This window comes from Moschus berezovskii, chromosome 15, assembly GCF_049115385.1.
Source record: "Moschus berezovskii isolate FMDL1 chromosome 15, NW_MosBer_1.0, whole genome shotgun sequence".
NCBI classification, from domain to species: Eukaryota; Metazoa; Chordata; class Mammalia; order Artiodactyla; family Moschidae; genus Moschus; species Moschus berezovskii.
Genome location: NC_142474.1, coordinates 19261928 through 19281545, shown reverse-complemented (window position 1 = coordinate 19281545; position 19618 = coordinate 19261928). Strand labels below are relative to the sequence as shown.

General features: G+C 40.2%; 1 protein-coding gene across 1 annotated transcript in view; it reads right to left on the bottom strand.

Annotated features, from left to right (window-relative positions):
* TRPC4AP (transient receptor potential cation channel subfamily C member 4 associated protein) overlaps positions 1-18040 on the bottom strand; it is a 67569-nt gene extending 49529 nt beyond the window's left edge. The window contains exons 1-3 of the mRNA XM_055436243.2: positions 17819-18040; positions 4318-4446; positions 1866-1982 (exon numbers count right to left, since the gene is read on the bottom strand). Of these exons, the coding sequence (XP_055292218.1) occupies positions 1866-1982; positions 4318-4446; positions 17819-17986 (414 nt within the window). The 5' untranslated portion in view covers positions 17987-18040. The remainder of the gene's footprint in view (positions 1-1865; positions 1983-4317; positions 4447-17818) is intronic.
* Between the last annotated feature and the right edge of the window lie 1578 nt (positions 18041-19618).

Below are 19618 nucleotides of genomic sequence, written 5' to 3'. Positions count from 1 at the left end.
AAATAATGTTCAACAGCATTAGGCAACAGGAAAATGCAAATCAAAACCACAATGAAGTAACACTTCACACCCAGTAGGATGGCTATAATCAAAAGCAGAGAGAATAGACAGTGCTGAAGAGGATGTGGAAAAATTAGAACCTTGTGCATTGCTGGTGGGTATGTAAAATGGTGCAGCTGCTTTGGGAAACAGTCTGACAAATCCTCAAAGAGTTAAATACAAAAGCTACTATATGATCCATCAATCCCAATTCTAGGTATATACCCAAGATTAATGAAAAGATATTTCCACACACAAACTTGTACACAAATGTTAAGAGCAGCATTATTTGTAACAGTCAAAAGGTAGAAAGAGCCCAAGTGTCCACTCACTGACAAATGAACATACAAAATGTGGTATAACCACACAGTAGGGTATTATTCAACCATAAAATAAAGTGCTGAAACATGCTATAATGGGGATGAACCTTGAAAACATTAAACTAAGTGAAACACACCAATGACGAAAGATCACATATCACGTGACTCTGTTCCTATGAGTCTCTATTCATATGTTCTCTATTGGAGCAGGAAATGGCAACCCACTCCAGTGTTCTTGCCTGGAGAATCCCAGGGACGGGGGAGCCTGGTGGGCTTCCATCTATGGGGTCACACAGAGTCAGACACGACTCAAGTGACTTAGCAGTAGCAGCAGTTCATATGAAATGTCCAAGACAAGGTTATCCATAAAGACAAAGTGGAGTAACAGTTGCCTATGATGGGGCTGGTGGCTGGAGGAGTGGGAGAGTGATAGCTTAAACACACGGAGTTTCTTTTCTAGGTGATAAAAATGTTCTAGAGTGACTGGTGGTGATTTCACGTATCTACAAATACACTAAAAACTACTGAATTGTACACTTTAAATGGGTGAATTATATGATGTGAACTATATCTCAATAAAACTTAAAAAAACTATGAAGAAATATCATTTTTTCTCATATCTGCTTAGCAAATATTTAAATTACTTAAAACATATTGTTTGGTGAAGAAGGCTACTATGTATCGGTAACGTTCTGTTTCATGGTTTGCGTGGCAAAGGTGAATTTATCTTCTCATAGTTACTGACATACTTCACTGTATGCAAGTTATACCTCAATAACAAAGTCCATAAAAATACACATATACACACTGTGTTGGTGATGGAGTGGATAAAAAGACACTCTTCTTCTTTGTTGCTGGGGATGTAAGTTGATAAAAGTCTTTTAGGTACATAAATTGGTAAGTTTATAAACAATAAAAGACATATGCTTTCATCCTAAAAGTATACAGTACTCACATGTACAAAAACTTTCACTGCAACCTTGTTTGTTATAGGAAAGGTGCTGAGAAAGCTAAATGTCCATCAACTAAGGCCTCGGTAAATAATGGTATAATCATACCAGGGAATACTATATAGCTATTAATAATAATGAGGCAAATTTACACATATTAAAATGAATCTACCCCCAAGTTACAGAATTACATGAAAAAAGCAAGCAAGGTACCTGTATATATGATATGCTACTCCTATATTGGGAGAATATAAACCTGAGGTGGGGGCAGTCAGGGTAACTATTTACACACACATATATATATATTACATCTCTGGAAGGACAAAGAAGAAACTAGTAATCACAGCTGAACTAGGAAACTTTAACTGTGCCTTAAAAAAGCTGATATTATTATCAATTCACATAAATCAACTCTTTCAATGTAAAAGCTATGGTACTTCAACACATGTGAATACCATGGAGCCTCTAAAGGATAAATTCTAAAATGCTTCCTAGTTCCCATTTTGAAAGTTCCCAAGCCATTAAATAGCAGTAGTAATAATAAACAATGACTTACATCAACACCTCCAAACAAGTCAAAAATATAAGTATTTGGATAAGTGGTTTCTTGGGTAAGTTTCCTCTCTTCAGTAACAAATGCCATAGCCTCCATGGAGAGAAGAGGAGAAATTTCCTAGTGAAAAAGGATACCAAGAGACACTGAGTTTTACTATCCAACACAAACCAGACACCAAAAGAACAGTTTTCATTTTAGTCACAACTTGAATTCCCATGAGGTCAAAGACAGCCTCCACAATGAACAATTAAAAAAAAAAAGCCAACTTACAGAAAAGCTGATATGATAAAAGTTGTAATCATAGTAGAAGCTAACTTATTAAATGCTTATTATGTACCAGGCATGGTTCTTCATATGTTACCTCTTTTAATCCTCCCAACTCTATGATGTAACAGTGATGTATTGGCCCAATTTTACAGATAAGGAAACTAAGACACAAAGAAGTTGTCAATGTCAAACAGGGTATGTGACAGAGTCAGGATTTAAACCTAGGATGTCTGGCTCCTGAGTCTGTGCTTACAAAAGAAAACATACCTATTGTGGGTCAAACAGGAGAAAGAGTTGGAAGAACACAGGGTCCTACTCATTATGCTCTCTTCTTAGGAACCTTAAGGGAAGACGGAACACACTGGACTAAAGCAGTAGTTTTCATGCAGTGGTGAGCATCGAATCACTTGAAGGACATGTTAAAACCCAGAATACTGGGTCCCACCTGCAGTTTCTGATTTAATAGGCCTGGGCTGGGGCCTGAGAATGTGCATTTATCTTAAGGACCCAAGTGATGTTGATGTTGGTCCAAGTACCACTCATCAAGAAAAAGCAGAACTCTCTCTTACAGATAACCTACTACATGACAAGCACCAGATTTCTATACTTAAGTCCATTTAATCCTTAAAATAATTCAATGAAGTGAGTATAGTTTGACCCATTTTACAGGTTAAAAAACAAAAATCATGAAGTTGTACCAGGTCACGTAATTAGTGGGAGTACTACCTCCTCTGGGTTTCATTTCTCTCACTTATAAAACTAGAATGTAATTCTGCTGGCAACACAGTACAACTGAAGCTGGTTTCAGGAGTAGGACAAATCTAGGCTCATCATAATGATAACCACATGATGGGTGGATTATGCTGAGTCTGTTTTCTCAAGTGAGAAAGGAAATGGAGAAGACATCTGGATTTTCCTGCTCAGTATCTCCTTCTCTCTTCTTCAGGTAACAGCCCTACTTCTCTGGGAGAATACAAGGCCACACACAGATGTCAAGATAAGAAATAGACTGCCTAACTCTATTTGGCCCCTGAATTCACATCTGTGCTTTCTGAAGATGTGAGACAATAAAGAATCTTTTTCGCTAATCTGAGTGGGTTACTGTTACATGCAATCAAAGTATTTTGGACTAACCCACTAATACCATCCATCTCACAGAGTTATCATAAAAATTAAATATGCCTGGTACATAGTAAATTTCAAGTATTTGTTGAATGCATAAAGAAATGATGATCACATAGCAGCACTCACAAATATTAAGTTCCCTCTTTCATCTACCTCATATCTCGAGATTTTGCAGGAATCAAATGAAAAATGTATAATTCTTCACAAAATGTTTTCAAGCAAGCATAAGACACTATAATTATTTCAATCCTAAATCAAACTGTGAGAAGACTAAAACACAAACGTGTTTTTATAAATTTTTACTTGGGAATGATTTTTAATTTACAAAAAAGTTGTGTAGACAAAACATCTCTTCTGAAAGGTAAAGATTAAACTTATCTGGCCCTATTAATATTTAAGAATGATTTATGTGAAATAATAAACAGAACTTCACATCTGAAAAACATATTTTATTATGATCAAATATAACTTGAATAGATTTTAACTACATTAGAGCCGGTAATCTAAATTCAAAGTTGGACCTGCTTTCCCAATATGAAGTTTGACCTACTAAATCAGAAATTCGACTGGCAGGGCCCACCATTAACAAGGCTTCCAGGTGCTCTGATACACACTCCAGATTGAGAACAACTGCCCTGGATGTCTCTGTACTCTTTCCAAGTCCCTTCACCTTCAGATGCTGGTCATACTTATCAACAACCACAAGACCACTTCCTTGAAGTCTCACCAAAATGGGATCTTTTAAATCCCATTGAAAAAGAATGTATCCCAATCCCAGGGCAAGGCTTCCTTAATTAGGCAAGTACTAGGACAAAACAAGTGTGAATAAAACCCAGAAGTATATACACCGGGAACTTAATGGTGATTATCTCTGGGTGGTGGGATTATAGGTGATTTTTATTTTCTTCTTTGCACTTTTTCTGAACTTCCCAAATTTTCTACAGCTTACTCAATAAATACAGGCTATTTTAAAAAACAGACTGAAGAAGAGGAATAACCCAGATGTCTAATATCACTTGGAGGCCCTGAATGCAGCCCCTCCAACGCCCCCAACAGTTACCTTGAGGATGTTCTGGCATTCAACGAAGTCACTGTGGAGGTGGCTGGTCGCATACAGCTTAAGGAGCAGCTGCGGAATTCCACTCCATTTGGATTGTTTGTCCCTTTCAGTCAAAAAAGTTTCAGTGAACTGTAAGTCCAAAGGGGAAAAAAAAAGAGGAAACTATTACTGGTGAGGAAAGAAATACTAGCACATACAGCAAGAGAGAGCAGGTGGCTCCCAAACCTACCCAGGACAAGTAAGTCAAAGGTCTTTCTAGAAACCTTCACAAGTTCCCCGACAGCCTGCAAGGTCAAAGTCCAGCTCCCTGTTTATGATACACCCCCTTCCTATTCTATCACCTACTCCTCTGTTAACTTCTCTTTGCCCAATGCACACTCTAGGCTCCAAAAGTATGTGTTCTCTCTATGCTTTGCAAGTGGTCTTCCCCCATAGAGCCATGTACCTGTATATAGGTATGCCACCTGTATGGGGAGAAAATAAACCTAAGGTGGGAGCAAGAGGGGTAATTATTTACACACACACATATGCAGGTTTGAACTGCATGGGTTCACTTACATGAGAAATTTTTTTCAATAGTAAATACTACAGTACTACACAATCCATGGCTGGTTGAATCCACAGATGCAGGGAAACCGTGGGTACGGGAGGGCTAACTCTTAAGTTATTCAAGAATTTTGACTGCGAAGGGTCAGCGCCCCTAAGCCCCTGTGTTGTTCAAGGGTGAACTCTATGCCACAGAACATTTTTGGACGTCTTTTCTACCTGGAAAGCTCCTTCTCCTCCCTGTCTTGTCTACCTAGAAAGTTCCTTCTCCTTCAAAATGCAAGCCTAAAAACCAGAAACTTTCCTTGATAGGACTTCCTCTCTCTCCTTTCTAAGAGGGTCTGGGACCTTATCTAACATTTACCATACTGTATCATAATTACTGGTTCATTTGTCCTAACCATCACCCCCACCCCCCCGCCACGCTGCTATAGAGTAGGTGCCAGGCTGTACTTATCATGCACACCTTCTTTCTCTCAAAGAACACCAGGCACAGAGCAGGGGCTCAGTAAGCGTTTGAAGGCATGAGCAACAGCCTAGTCTAATGACAGGTTCATTAATCATGGCAGGGTCTATTTTGGGGATGTGGCATTATCGGTGCCAGAGGTGAATTGTTTTCATGTAGACTTGTCCCTCAATTAGATCAAAAGCTCACTGCTGCTTACAAAGGACATGCAGGTCTCCAGTAGCAGCTTGGCCTATCCTGATGCACATCAGTACTCTGATCTTGGACAAGTCCCATTACTTTTTCTGAGCCTGTTTTCTTAGATTGTAAAAATAAAATAATTCAAGGGTCATGAAAGACAATGAATGTTTCTGAGTATTTGTATTAGGGTGAACCGCAGGAAATTACCATTTCTGTAGGTCTAAATGATTATCAGAAGTGTTATATTCTTCAAGCAAACTCAAATTAAGGCAAACTCCAAAACAATGTAAAAAAAATCCAACACCTTTCCCTTCCTTGAAAGGAAAAAGACAGAAAACAACAATGGTTTCATGGGACTCAGCAAAAGCAGTGCTTACAAGTTTATAGCTATAAACACTTATATTAAAAAGGAGAGCAATCTCAGATTATCTTATCTGCCATCATGAGAAACTAGGGGGAAAACGGAGTAAACCCAACCCAAAGCAAGCATGAGGAAATTAAAAAGATCCTTGCAAAAATAAGTGATATAGAGAAAAGAAAAATAACAGAAAAAAAATCAACAAAATCAAATTTGGTTCTTTGAAAAGAATATTGAAAATAGTTATACTGACTAACTTACATTGACTCAAATTGTTATATATTCAGGAATGAAAGAGGAAACAACTACCAATTTTAAGGAGATAAAAAGGTTTACATGGAAATATTAGGAGCAACTGTATGGCAACAAACTATATAAATTAGATGAAACGTACAAATTCTCAGAAGGACACAAATAACAGAAACTAACTTAAGAAGAAATAGAAAATCTGATATACTTAAAATAATTAAAGAGATCAAATTAGTGATTTAATACAAAAGGAAGAAAGAGGGAGGGATGAAGGAAGGAAATGACCCATAAAGAAAAGCCCAAGTCCAGATGCTTCACTAGTAAATTCTATTGAACATTTAAAGAGAAATTGGCAAATACTTCACAAATTCTTCCATAAAACAGAAGAAGGAACACTTCCCAATTCATTCTATGAGGCTAGTATTACCCTGATACCAAAACCAAAGACATTAAAAGAATACCTAGAAATAAACTTAATCAAGGAGGTGAAAGACCTATACTCTGAAAACTATAAAACAATGATGAAGCAAATTAAGGATGATACATAGAAATGGAAAGATACCCTGTGTCCTTGGATTAGAAGACTAGTTAAAACGTCCATACACTCAAAGCAATCTACAGATTTAATGCAATCCCTATCAAAATATCCATGGCATTTTTCACAGAACTAGAACAAATTCCTAAAATGAATATGGAACCACAAAAGATCCAGAACTGCCACAACCATCCTGAAAAAAAAAAAAAAGAACAAAGCTGGTGGTATCACGCTCCCTGATTCAGACTAAACTACAAAACTATAGGAACCAAAACTGCACAGTACTGGCACATGGATGCAGACACATAGATCAATGGAACGAAATAGAAAGCCCAGAAATAAACCCACCACTTATGGTCAATTAATTTACAACAAAACCAACAAGAACATACAACAGTGAAAAGACAGCCTCTTTAATAAGCAGTGTTGGGAAAACTATAGTTATATGTAAAACAATAAAATGCCTAACAACAGTGCAAATCAACTATACTTCAATAAATTTTTTTAAAAAGAAATTTGAACATTTTTTCACACAATATAAAAAATAAACTCAAAATAGATTGAAGACCTAAATGTAAGACCAGAAACCATAAAACTCTTAGAAGAGAACAGAGGCAGAACACTCTTACATAAATCATAGCAGTATGTTTTTTGTATCTGTCTCCTCAGGCAAAAGAAACAAAAACAAATAAATGGGACCTGATTAAACTTAAAAGCCTTTACAACAATATAAAAACCAATCTTGTTTTTATATTACAGCTACAGTTAGAAAACGTGATTTTGAAAATGCTATTTATGATACCATCAAAACATGTCAAATGCCAAGGAATGAATCTAACAAAAACCACTACATAGAAAACTATAAAATATCATCAAGAGATTAAGGAAGATTAAATCAGAGAAAAAGAGATGTAAGGGAAAGAGAGAATGAGTGTGCTGTATTGAATAGACAGAAAGCAATCCCAATCAAAATTCTGTTGTAAAAATGTACACACTCATTCAAAAATGTATATGGAAATGGCAAAGGACCAAGAAGAGTCAAGGAGTTCTTGAAGAAAAGTAGGAGAAGCTACTCTTCTGATTCAATATTCTATAACCAAAATCAACACATAAAATCACAGAAAATAAGACAATGTGATATTAGCATAAGGGTAAATGGACAAATCAGAGGAACAGAACGGACATGAAACAGATGTGAAAACAAACACCGCAGAGCACTGGAGGGACAAAAAAGACTTCAATAAATAAATGGTCAAGTTGCTACCTCTCTGGAAAAGCTCACACCACACCCAAAAATAAATTCCAAGCAGAACATATATTTCAATGGCAAAGGCAAAACAGCAAAGCTTCTAGAAGATAAGCAAAGTATCTTCATGACCTTACAGTAGGTAATGATTTATTAAACACAATAAAAAAAGCACTAACCATAAGGGAAAACAGTGGTGTTAAAATTAAGCACTTCTGTTTACCAAAAGATCTTTTGAGAGACTAAAAAGGCAAGACACCAAATAAGAGAAGATATCTGCCAAAGATAACTACAAAGGGCTCATATCCAGCAAATAAAAAGAACTTCATTTTAAATGAAAAACCCCACCAGAAAAACATGTAAAAGATTTAGACAGATAATCCACAAGACAGAAAGTCCAAATAGCCAATAAACTCCTGAAAAGATGCTTAACTTCACTAGTCATGAGGGAAACACAAACTAAAATCATGAGCTGCCACTTCTCACACACTAGAATGACTAAAATTAAAAAGACTGGCAACACCACAAGTTAGTCAGAACATGGAACAGGAACTCACATACACTGCTGGTGGAACTGTAAATTAGTACAACCATTTGGGAAACTGTTTAGCTGCTGATGCTAAACCTATGTATATTCTATAACCTAACAATTCTACGTCTAAGTATACACCCCAAAGAAATTACACAGATACCCTTCAAGAGACAAGTACAAGAATGTTCACATAAGCATTATTCAAAACCGCCAAAAACTGGAAAGATCCCAAATACTCATCAAAATTATGAATTAACTGTGGTTTAATACTATATAGCAATGAAAATGAATGAACTACAGCTTTACCTGTCATCACGGATTAATCTCACAATGTGGACTGAAAGAAGGCAGAAGGCAGACTTAGTGCACACTGTTTGATTCTATGTATGGATGTATGGATGTATGGATGTATGGATGGATGGATGGATGCATGCATGCATGCATGTGTGTGCTCAGGCATGTCCAACTCTTTGAGACCCCATGGAATATAGCCTACCAGGCTCCTCTGGCCATGGGATTTTCCAGGCAAGAATACTGGAGTGGGTTGCCATTTCCTCCACCAGGGAATCTTCCCAACCCAGGGATTGAACCCGCGTCGCCTGGATTGGCAGGCAGAGTCTTTACCACTGTGCCACCTGGGAAGCCCTGATGCTATTTGTATAAAGTAAAAAAACTAGTATGACTAATGCAAAGTTAGAAGTTAGACTAGTGAGTTCATTTGAGGAGAAGAAGAGTAGAGAGAGAGGTTAGTATGGAGTACAGAGGTGATGCGGTATTTGCAAAGTAGTAGATAATTTCCCATGGACGGAGGAGCCTGGTAGGCTGCAGTCCATGGGGTCACTGCGAGTCAGACACGACTGAGCGACTTCACTTTCACACATTGGAGAAGGAAATGGCAACCTACTCCAGTGTTCTTGCCTGGAGAATCCCAGGGACGGGGGAGCCTGGTGGACTGCCGTCTATGGGGTCACACAGAGTCGGACACGACTGAAGTGACTTAGCAGCAGCAGCAGCAAATTTCTGCTTCATTGACTATGCCAAAGCCTTTGACTGTGTGGATCACAATAAACTGTGGAACATTCTGAAAGAGATGGGAATCCCAGACCACCTGACCTGCCTCTTGAGAAACCTGTATGCAGGTCAGGAAGCAACAGTTAGAACTGGACGTGGAACAACAGACTGGTTCCAAATAGGAAAAGGAGTACGTCAAGGCTGTATATTGTCACCCTGCTTATTTAACTTATATGCAGAGTACATCATGAGGAACGCTGGGCTGGAAGAAGCACAAGCTGGAATCAAGATTGCCGGGAGAAATACCAATAACCTCAGATATGCAGATGACACCACCCTTATGGCAGAAAGTAAAGAGGAACTAAAAAGCCTCCTGATGAAAGTGAAAGAGGAGAGTGAAAAGGTTGGCTTAAAGCTCAACATTCAGAAAACGAAGATCATGGCATCTGGTCCCATCACTTCATGGGAAACAGATGGGGAAACAGTGGCTGACTTTATTTTTTTGGGCTCCAAAATCACTGCAGATGCTGATTGCAGCCATGAAATTAAAAGATGCTTACTCCTTGGAAGGAAAGTTATGACCAACCTAGATAGCATATTAAAAAGCAGAGACATTACTTTGCCAACCAAGGTCCGTCTAGTCAAGGCTATGGTTTTTCCAGTGGTCATGTATGGATGTGAGAGTTGGACTGTGAAGAAAGCTGAGTGCCGAAGAATTGATGCTTTTGAACTGTGGTGCTGGAGAAGACTCTTGAGAGTCCCTTGGACTGCAAGGAGATCCAACCAGTCTATCCTAAAGGAGATCGATCCTGGGTGTTCATTGGAAGGACTGATGCTAAAGCTGAAACTCCAATACTTTGGCCACCTCATGCGACGAGTTGACTCAATGGAAAAGAGTCTAATGCTGGGAGGGATTGGGGGTGGGAGGAGATGGGGACAACAGAGAATGAGATGGCTGGATGGCATCACCGACTCGATGGACATGAGTTTGAGTGAACTCCGGGAGTTGGTGATGGACAGGGAGGCCTGGTGTGCTGTGATTCATGGGGTCGCAAAGAGTCAGACACGACTGAGCGACTGAACTGAACTGAAGCTTAGACAGGGGGATCCACAAGAAATCAACAACCAGAGCTGCATCTGGGAGTAGAACTGGAGGGTGACAGCAGAGATGGTAGTAGGCCATCTGTAAGGCAGACTCACTTTTCTCCCTTTTGTACATGTGTATATGTTACGTACTCAAAACAAATGTTACCTCTGGCAGGGAGGGACTGACATGAAAGGGGCATTAAATATACTAATAACTTCTGAAATTTGGCCATGGGTACATGTCTACTGTGGTAATACACTCGTATTACTTATTACAGCTTTTTAAAGGTCAAATATTTAACAATAAACTTAAAAAAAAAAGCCAACTATATGCACAGTGGCACACTGTGGACGTTCAATAAATGTTAGTTACGTTCCCCACCCACACCCTAATGCCAAATACCTAAAATGATCACCCACTGATCTCCCACAGGAGCACTTCACTTTCTCTTCTGTCTTCTAATGGCCAGTTATGAGGACTTTCTCAATGATGTTCCTGAGAAATATCTATGCTACTGTTAAAAGTCTACTCATTCTTCAGAACCAACTCACGTCTCACTTATTCCATGAAGTTCTCCAAAACAATCATAGCCCTAACTTCAAAGGAGAGAAAATGTCTTTTAAAAATAGGAAGATCCTAAGAGAACACTCAGTGCAATCATTTTGTAGAGGGGTTAGTCAGGTGATAGACATGACTTCATTATAGTTGTTGCATATTTTAATGTACCTCTACCAAAGTGTACCCACAATGAATAAGAAGACTTTCATCAATGCATATTATAGCTAAAATTACAGAAGACCAGAAAGAGAGATGACCCTAAAAGCTCTTAGGAGGTAAGGAGTGGGAATATTGGTCATGCACAAAGGATGGGGAATGAGAACAGAACCTTTCGACAGTTAACACCAAGTGCTTAAAGATAATGGAATAATATGCCATTAAAACTTTAAGGGAAAATAACTTCTTAGAATTATATACCTAGCTAAACTAAATACTCAAGTATAAGGAAAAAAAGACATTTTCAGACATACAAACTTAAAAGAAAGTTACCTCCCATGTAAGCTTTCTTAGGTGGCTACTAGAGAATGTACTCCAAGAAAAACGGACACAGGATTCAGAAAACAGAGATCCAAAACATGGGAAAAAGAAATAAAATGTCCTGAATTTGGTGAAGGGAAACCCCAAAAATTCAGCTATACAGCTATTCTAGCAAGTAACTACTCCAAGCTGAACCGGGCCAGAGGGTTCCAAGAAGAATTTCTTTTTAAAAGAAAACAGTAGGAGTTTTAGAATTTGGTAGTAAAATGTAATAAAAAGTAAAGCAAATGTTATAAGGATGATTATAGTGAAAGAAGCCAGACTCAAAAGTCTACATATGGAATGATTCCATTTCTGTGACAGTCAGTAAAACAGCATAATAGGATAGACAACAGATTAGCAGTTGCCAAGGGATGGTGGTGGGGAAGAGGGAGACTACTACAGGGGAACTTTCTGAATCTTAACCACAGTGGTGGTCACACAACTATATGTGTTTGTCAAAACTTATAGAACTATACACTGAAAGGGTGAATTCTACTATACCTAGGTCTCAACTTAAAAAATAGGGGAAGAAAAGGCAGCTTTTAACTAAGAAAAACACATTATACAGAATATAATTGTTGCATACTATATGGCTCTGCCGTAAACAATTATATCTTATCACTATCATCATAATGAAAATACCAATGGCCAAAACTGACACAACCACATTAGGAGACTCACGGAGACCAAATATGTGGCACAGGGTGCTGTGAATTAAACCCTAATCCTCTACAAGAGGAAGAGAATAGATAACCTTTAAAACCGTACAGTCAAGTATTAGCCTTATGTCATTTAGAATATTGGCTTTCCTGTTTCCTGGACTCTTCACCTGCAAAAGAAAACAGCCACAGTGTGGATAGTGACTGCCTGGGGAGGGTGGAACTTGGGGTGAAAAGTGGGGGCACTGCTGTTATTTTTTACAAGGTTCATGATACTCAGAGATTCTCCAAATCATATTCAAAATATTCAACTTCACATGGAATTTCTTTTACTACTACCAGTTTGTCTTTCAAGGTTTTTACTCTCATTTAAAAATAATCATCTGGATTTTGTTTTCATTGTGAACATCTGAGTAGTATGATGGAAAGAGCCACCATCCAGGCATCTTCAAAGCTGAATTTCTGGCAGGTTTGTATGGGTTTTTTTCTCTTGGAGTACTTGTGGTTTGACAGTTTATAAGAGTGATAATCTCTTACATCATGCTGCCTAAGCTGTCAATCTATTTAGTAAATGTGACACTTCCAGACATTTACATTTTTGTTGACTTATTTTTGTCTTTAGTGGTTTTCTTTTTAAATAATTAAATGCTGAATTCCATAAACATAAAATGCATATTTTATTTGTTTAGTTCTAAGTGTAAGATATCAAATGCCTCAAAATAAATTAAGTGCAAGAAAATAGCCTTCTTAAAGATTAATGAAGATTAAATACCTTTAATTAATGAAGATAAAACACATTGTTAGATTATTCCGGTAATACTAACCAATGAATGCTTGTGTCCACTTTAATGGGATCTGTTATGTTTTAATATAATTAAAAGTGAATTTTATGGTTTGTGAATATAAAAACCTATTTAAATATTATCCATATTTTTAATTAAAAGAATTTATCTTACTGGGGGTCTTTCAATATCAAATTATCCTTGACAGGCAAAGAAGACAATATTTGATTTGAACCTCTAGGTTTCAAAAGTTAATGCTTAGAGTGAGGCTGAAAGAGGCAGTACCAACTGAAAATTTAAAAAAAAAAAGGGTCAATCTAAAAAGATACATATAAAGTAAATGATACTCAAGTAGAATTTAGATATACCAATAATCACGAAGGAAGTGATGACTGGAATTTGGGAAACAGAACAGGATGCCATAACCCAGCCTGTCATTAGATTTCCAAACTGAAGTAGTATCTCTAGGTGTGGTGGGTCATGACCTGTTGAGTTGCCTTGCTTAGTCTATCCCTTTCCCGCAATTCCCATGGACCATTCAGGGTTCTGTGCACCCCAGGGAAGGAAACTGGATTTGATACCAACTGCCATGGGATGCCACTGGAGGGTTTTAGGCAAGGGATTATAAGATCTGATTTGTTTTAGGGATCAAATGTGTTGATAAATCTGGACAGGCTCTGTAAACACTAAAGCATCATACCAGCATATTTTATTACCTTGACAGAGGACAAACTGAAAAGGAGAGATGAAAATAAGGCACACGAAAATCCAAGTAGGATAGGACCATTTTAAATCACTCAGCCTGGAGTCTTCTCCCAGGCTCCTCTCAAGTTTCATTGGGGACTTGAGGAAGATCAGGTTTGGTGGGCTGTATTTGCCATATTAAGTTTTTGAGGTGCCCACTAGATGTCTGTGTGGAGATGCTGAGAAAGTATTTGGATATATCCAACTAGAAGGACTGATGCTAAAGCTGAAACTCCAATACTTTGGCCACCTCATGCGACGAGTTGACTCACTGGAAAAGACTCTGATGCTGGGGGGGATTGGGGGTGGGAGGAGAAGGGGACAACAGAGAATGAGATGGCTAGATGGCATCACCGACTCGATGGACATGAATTTGAGTGAACTCCGGGAGTTGCTGATGGACAGGGAGGCCTAGCGTGCTGTGGTTCATGGGGTCGCAAAGAGTCGGACACGACTGAGCGACTGGACTGAACTGAACTGAACTGGAGCTAAAGGGGGAAACCAGGATGGAAACATAGATTTAGGTTCTATCAGAATATAGTTTTGCTAAAAACAATACTTGCTAATCTTTATAGCATGCCTACTATATTTTAGACACCATTTTAAGTGCTTTACATGTATAAATGCTCTTGGTCCTTACCACAGCCTTACCAAGCTAGATCCCATGATTATCTCTATTTTATAAATGAAAAAACTGAGGCAAAAAGAGATTAAACTAGTTGTTCAAAGACACACAGCAAGCATGTACCAGAGCTGGGATTCAAATCTAAGTAATCCGACTCCAGAACTCTTTAAAGCCATGGGACTGTGTGGAATATACAAAGAGACAGCACTGAGAAAGACAAAGCCCTCAGATACAGTATTTCAAGTCAAATAATTTCCTGAGTCCTGAGATCAAATGACTGGTGCTGTTTCAGGCTCTGCAGATACATAAAAAAATAAAACCCAGTCTTTGAAGAGGCCCAGTCTCAGATCTATGAGCTGATGACAACTATTTACTGAGCATCCACTATATGCCATACACTGGGCAAGCTTTTTAGATATATTATTCTACTTACTCCTCCCCCAACAGCAGTAAGAAGTAGATGTTACCACTGCCATTTTAGAAATAACGAAACTAAGGTTAGGAAAGGTTATATAATATAACCTAGCAATAACATCGGAGAAGGCAATGGCAAGCCACTCCAGTAGTATTGCCTAGAAAATCCCATGGATGGAGGAGCCTGGTAGGCTGCAGTCCATGGGGTCGCTAAGGGTCAGACATGACTGAGCGACTTCACTTTCACTTTTCACTTTCACACATTGGAGAAGGAAATGGCAACCCACTCCAGTGTTCTTGCCTGGAGAATCCCAGGGATGGGGGAGCCTGGTGGGCTTCCGTCTATGGGGTCACACAGAGTCGGACACTACTGAAGTGACTTAGCAGCAGCAGCAGGGTTCAATACAGGTCCATCTTACTTCAAAATCTGTTTTTTCCCAAGGAATTCCTGTTACATGCTACAACACAGATGAACCTTGAAGACATTGTGCTAAGTTAAATAAGCCAGGCACAAAAAGACAAACAATGCATGATTCCACTTATATGAGGCATTTAAAGTAATCAAATTCATGGAAACAGAAAGTAGTAGAACGGTGGTAACCAGGGGCTGTGAGAAGGGGAAAAGAGAGTTTAATGGCTCAAGTTTCAGATTTACAAGATGAAAAAATTCTGGAGATCTGCTTCACAACAATGTGAATACTTACTGACTGCACACTTAAAAATGAATAAGATGGTAAACTTTACATCATGTGTTTAAAATGCAAAGAAGAAAATTTTAACCTGGTCTTTCCAAGTATTCCACAGGCCATAACAGAATATACTCACTGTGTCATGGAAATACCTCTGAGAAAATAATTTACTCTGCAATGTGGGGGAGGAAAAAGAGTGAAGCAAGGAAGAGATCAAAGAAAGTTACTAAGAAGCGACACATTTGAAAGATGAAGATCCCACTTTATCTTCACTATAGTTTTGGGAAGGAACCTCGGTCTCAACCTCTGAAATAGCTCCCACACCTGTCTGTAAACAACTTGATTACCATACTAATGGTGGTAATTAATGTGGTAATCAATTACTACCACAGACTATAAATGGGGCTCAAGAACATTCCAGTACCTTCTCTCCGATGAGTTTCTCCAATCTCCTTCCATTCCAAGTCATCCAGCATTGGGTACAAATTAAATGTAAAGAACTTAACTTTCTTTCATTCATTAAGTTAAAGAACTTTGGTGGCTCTCTATTGCTCTCAGAACACAGAAGATTATCAAGACGAGTGCTTAGGAGCAAATTACCTAATCTTTCTGAGCCTCAGTTTCTTCATTGGTGTTAAGAGATGAGTCCTGACACTTGATTCAAAAGACTTGAGAATGAAATAAAGATACTGTGTAACTTGCACAATGCTTGATCCAAAGTATATACTCAATAAAGGTGAGTTGAGTTCCCTTTCTGCCTGTTCCTACCTACCCAGGTCAGTAAGAGTCTTTGGGTTAAAGGACAGAGCAAGTATTTCCAGGATCTTAAGGCAGATAGAGAAGAATGCAAAGGGAAAAAAGTTGCTCATCTATGGTTATCTTATGACAAGGAAAATACTGCTCACCCAGAACTGCTTCTTCATCTGTAACCCTATACAAACACACACATATATGTCCTCTTAACCATATAATATTAAAATGGCTCAAAACTAAGTTACTATGAAAAATCTCACTCTCATTCTCTACCTCATCTACCCAATTCCCACTCCACCAGTCACTTTATTAGTTTCCTGTACATACTTAAAAGTTTCTTTATGCAAAAGCTGTCCTTAAGTTAAGCTAATGTTTTACAGGGGTGTTTACAAGGTAAGTTCTGGGAACAAGGTGAGGGGGAAGGGGAGGAGTGAGCAATCTTGGTCTTATTCTTCCTGATTTACCCTAAAGCAGTGTCCTTCATTCATTAAAAAAAAAAAAAAAAAACTAATCATATAATAGGCACCTACAAGTGCTGCATTAATATTAACTGATTGCTGCTGCTGCTGCTGCTAAGTCTCTTCAGTCGTGTCCGACTCTGTGCGACCCCACAGACGGCAGCCCACCAGGCTCCACCATCCCTGGGATTCTCCAGGCAAGAACACTGGAGTGGGTTGCCATTTCCTTCTCCATATTAACTCATTACCCTTCAACTTTTTACTATGCACCAGAAAAGCATTTAACGCTTTACACAATGGTCTTTGATCCTCACAACACCTTAACAGGTTGGTTACTAATTATCATCTCCATTTTACAAATGAGGAAACTGAGGCACAGAAAGGTAAACTTGCCCGACCAAGAGACAGCAGGGTTCTGAATCCAGGCCCGACTCCGGAACCCTAGCTGTTAACCATGACGCTTTACACACGCAACAGATACAGTCCCTGCACCCGTTGGAGCTCAGCCTAATGTAAGATACAGGCGAGAAAAAGAGTAGACAACAAAGAAATATGTAATTAGAGGCTAAGAAAGTAATGTGAACGAAACGAATTCTGGTCTGTAACTGAGTAACAATAGGGACCTACTTTAGAAGGGGGGGAGGGGTTATGTCAAGGAAAGGCCTCTCCGAGAGAATGACATTTATGATGACTTGGGATCCGTTTGGTGGCTGCAGTGATGACCCACCACCCAGCTCATCGCGGAGAAACTCGCGGCCTGTAGAGGCTGAAGCAAACTCGCCCAGGGTCCCCCAGACGTGCAGACGTGGCGCAAGCAAGGGAGGATCCAGGAGCTGGGCCCAGGACTCGTACACGCCATCAGTGCCCGATGCAGCCCAGCCCGGCTCGGCCCCTAACCCGGAGGCTCTAGCCTGCCGCTGCCCACTGCCCCGCCGCGGCTGACAGCGTCGGGACAGCCTACAGAGAGGCCCTGCGACCGGCCAAGAGGGGTCAGGCCCGTACTGCGGCGGCCTGGAAAGGCCTCTTCCCCGGCCCCCCGCCAGCTCCCGCCCGGTCCACCCCGCCCCGCCCCTCCGGGCCGGCTCCATACCTGCACGGCCCGGGCCAGGCCCCGGCCGGTCAGCTGGCCCTGCCGCAGCTGCAGCAGAATGTTACCCGGCCGCGGCCGGCCGCCCCATCCGCCCCAAGCCGCCACCGTTGCAGCCGCCCGTCGCCCTCGGCCGGCCCCAGACCCAGCAGCCGCCGGCGCCGCCGCCATGTCTCCTCGTCCAACAAACAGGAAGCAAGCGGCCCCGGGGCCGCGGTGATTTCTACGGGGCGGCAGAGGGGTCGCCGCAGCGCCCCCAGTGGGCCGACGGCGGAGGCGCAGGCCGCGTGGCAGGGGCTGTGCGTGCCGCGGGGCCTGCTGGGAAATGTAGTCTTGCTCTCAAGCGGGCAGAAGGGAGACAGCGATGAGGCGTTTCTTGCGCCACTTGTCTTTCTGGCCCTTCGGTCCAGCATTTCACTGACGTCCCTCGAGGTCGAAGACAAGTCCCTGCGTGCGCAGTCTCCCATTTCTTGCCAATTTTGGGAGGTTACAGTCAAATGACAAGGAAAAGATCTTGGGTTCCAGACCAGGAATCGGGCCGCCTGTTCTGATTCCCACCTGCTTCTTTCGGCTGAGACTCGCCACGGACCTCCCTGAGTCTCATTTTCCCGAGTTCATTCAATCGGTAGTTCCTGGGAGCCTATTCAGCCAATACATAGTTCCTTGGAGCCAGCTCTGCGCCCAGCACCAAGCGGTCCCTGGAAAAGCAGTGGTGAGCAGAGAAGATAACTAGGTCACTGTTTTGGAATGCGAGTTACAGGGGAAGACAGCACATCCCTACTCAGACGCACAGTAGGGTAAGTTGTGTAACTTGGTAGGTTGCTGTGAAGTTAAATGAAATAATGGAAGGGAAAATGGTTGGTAAATTGTGACATCATATTCACTGTCAGAGGAAACTTGACCTGATTTCTCCCCACCAGTATGTTCTTACTCCGCTCTGAGCCCACATAATCATGCTTTTGGCAAACTTCTGTGGTAGTATCGTGGCGTCTCCTTGCCTTTTTTTATTCCTGGGAGGAGGGGTCTTGTATTAATAACATAAATGAAAGAGGAATGCTGGGTGTGGTGCAATAAGGAATGGTGGAGATTGTAACTCATAATTTATTGCCCAAACCAGAATATTTTTAAGAATGAAAGGGTGCTATTAATTATAACAGGACAGTAGGCATATAAAGAGCTGTTTCTGGTAAACTGGGATTGTGGTCACCATCCTCATTCCCATCTGCAGGGAGTGGGCTCTACTCGCCTCCAGCAGGTTGTTGCTAAATTGTCTGTTTTTTTCCAGAAAGGCCAAAAGTCTGAATTTTTATGTGAAATTACCCAGTTTTGAAAACTCCATGGGCCAAATAAAACCCTATTTGTGACCCCTGAAACAAGGAGATCAAGATCAGATTCAGGTATACATGGAAGTTTAATGTGGTAAGGGAGACATTTCAAATCAATGGGGAAAGAAAATTTTAAAAAAGTTAGGTGTTGAACTTTACACCAAAAGCTAAAATGAATCTCAGACATACTAAAAGCTGTATGTAACAAAATCAAAGTACAGTTTTAATGCTGGATTTTGCTAATGGTTATATACAAAGATCATGGCATCTGGTCCCATCACTTCATGGGAAATAGATGGGGTAACAGTGGAAACAGTGTCAGACTTTTTTGGGGGCTCCAAAATCACTGCGGATGCTGATTGCAGCCATGAAATTAAAAGACGCTTACTCCTTGGAAGGAAAATTATGACCAACCTAGATAGCATATTAAAAAGCAGAGACATTACTTTGCCAACCAAGGTCCGTCTAGTCAAGGCTA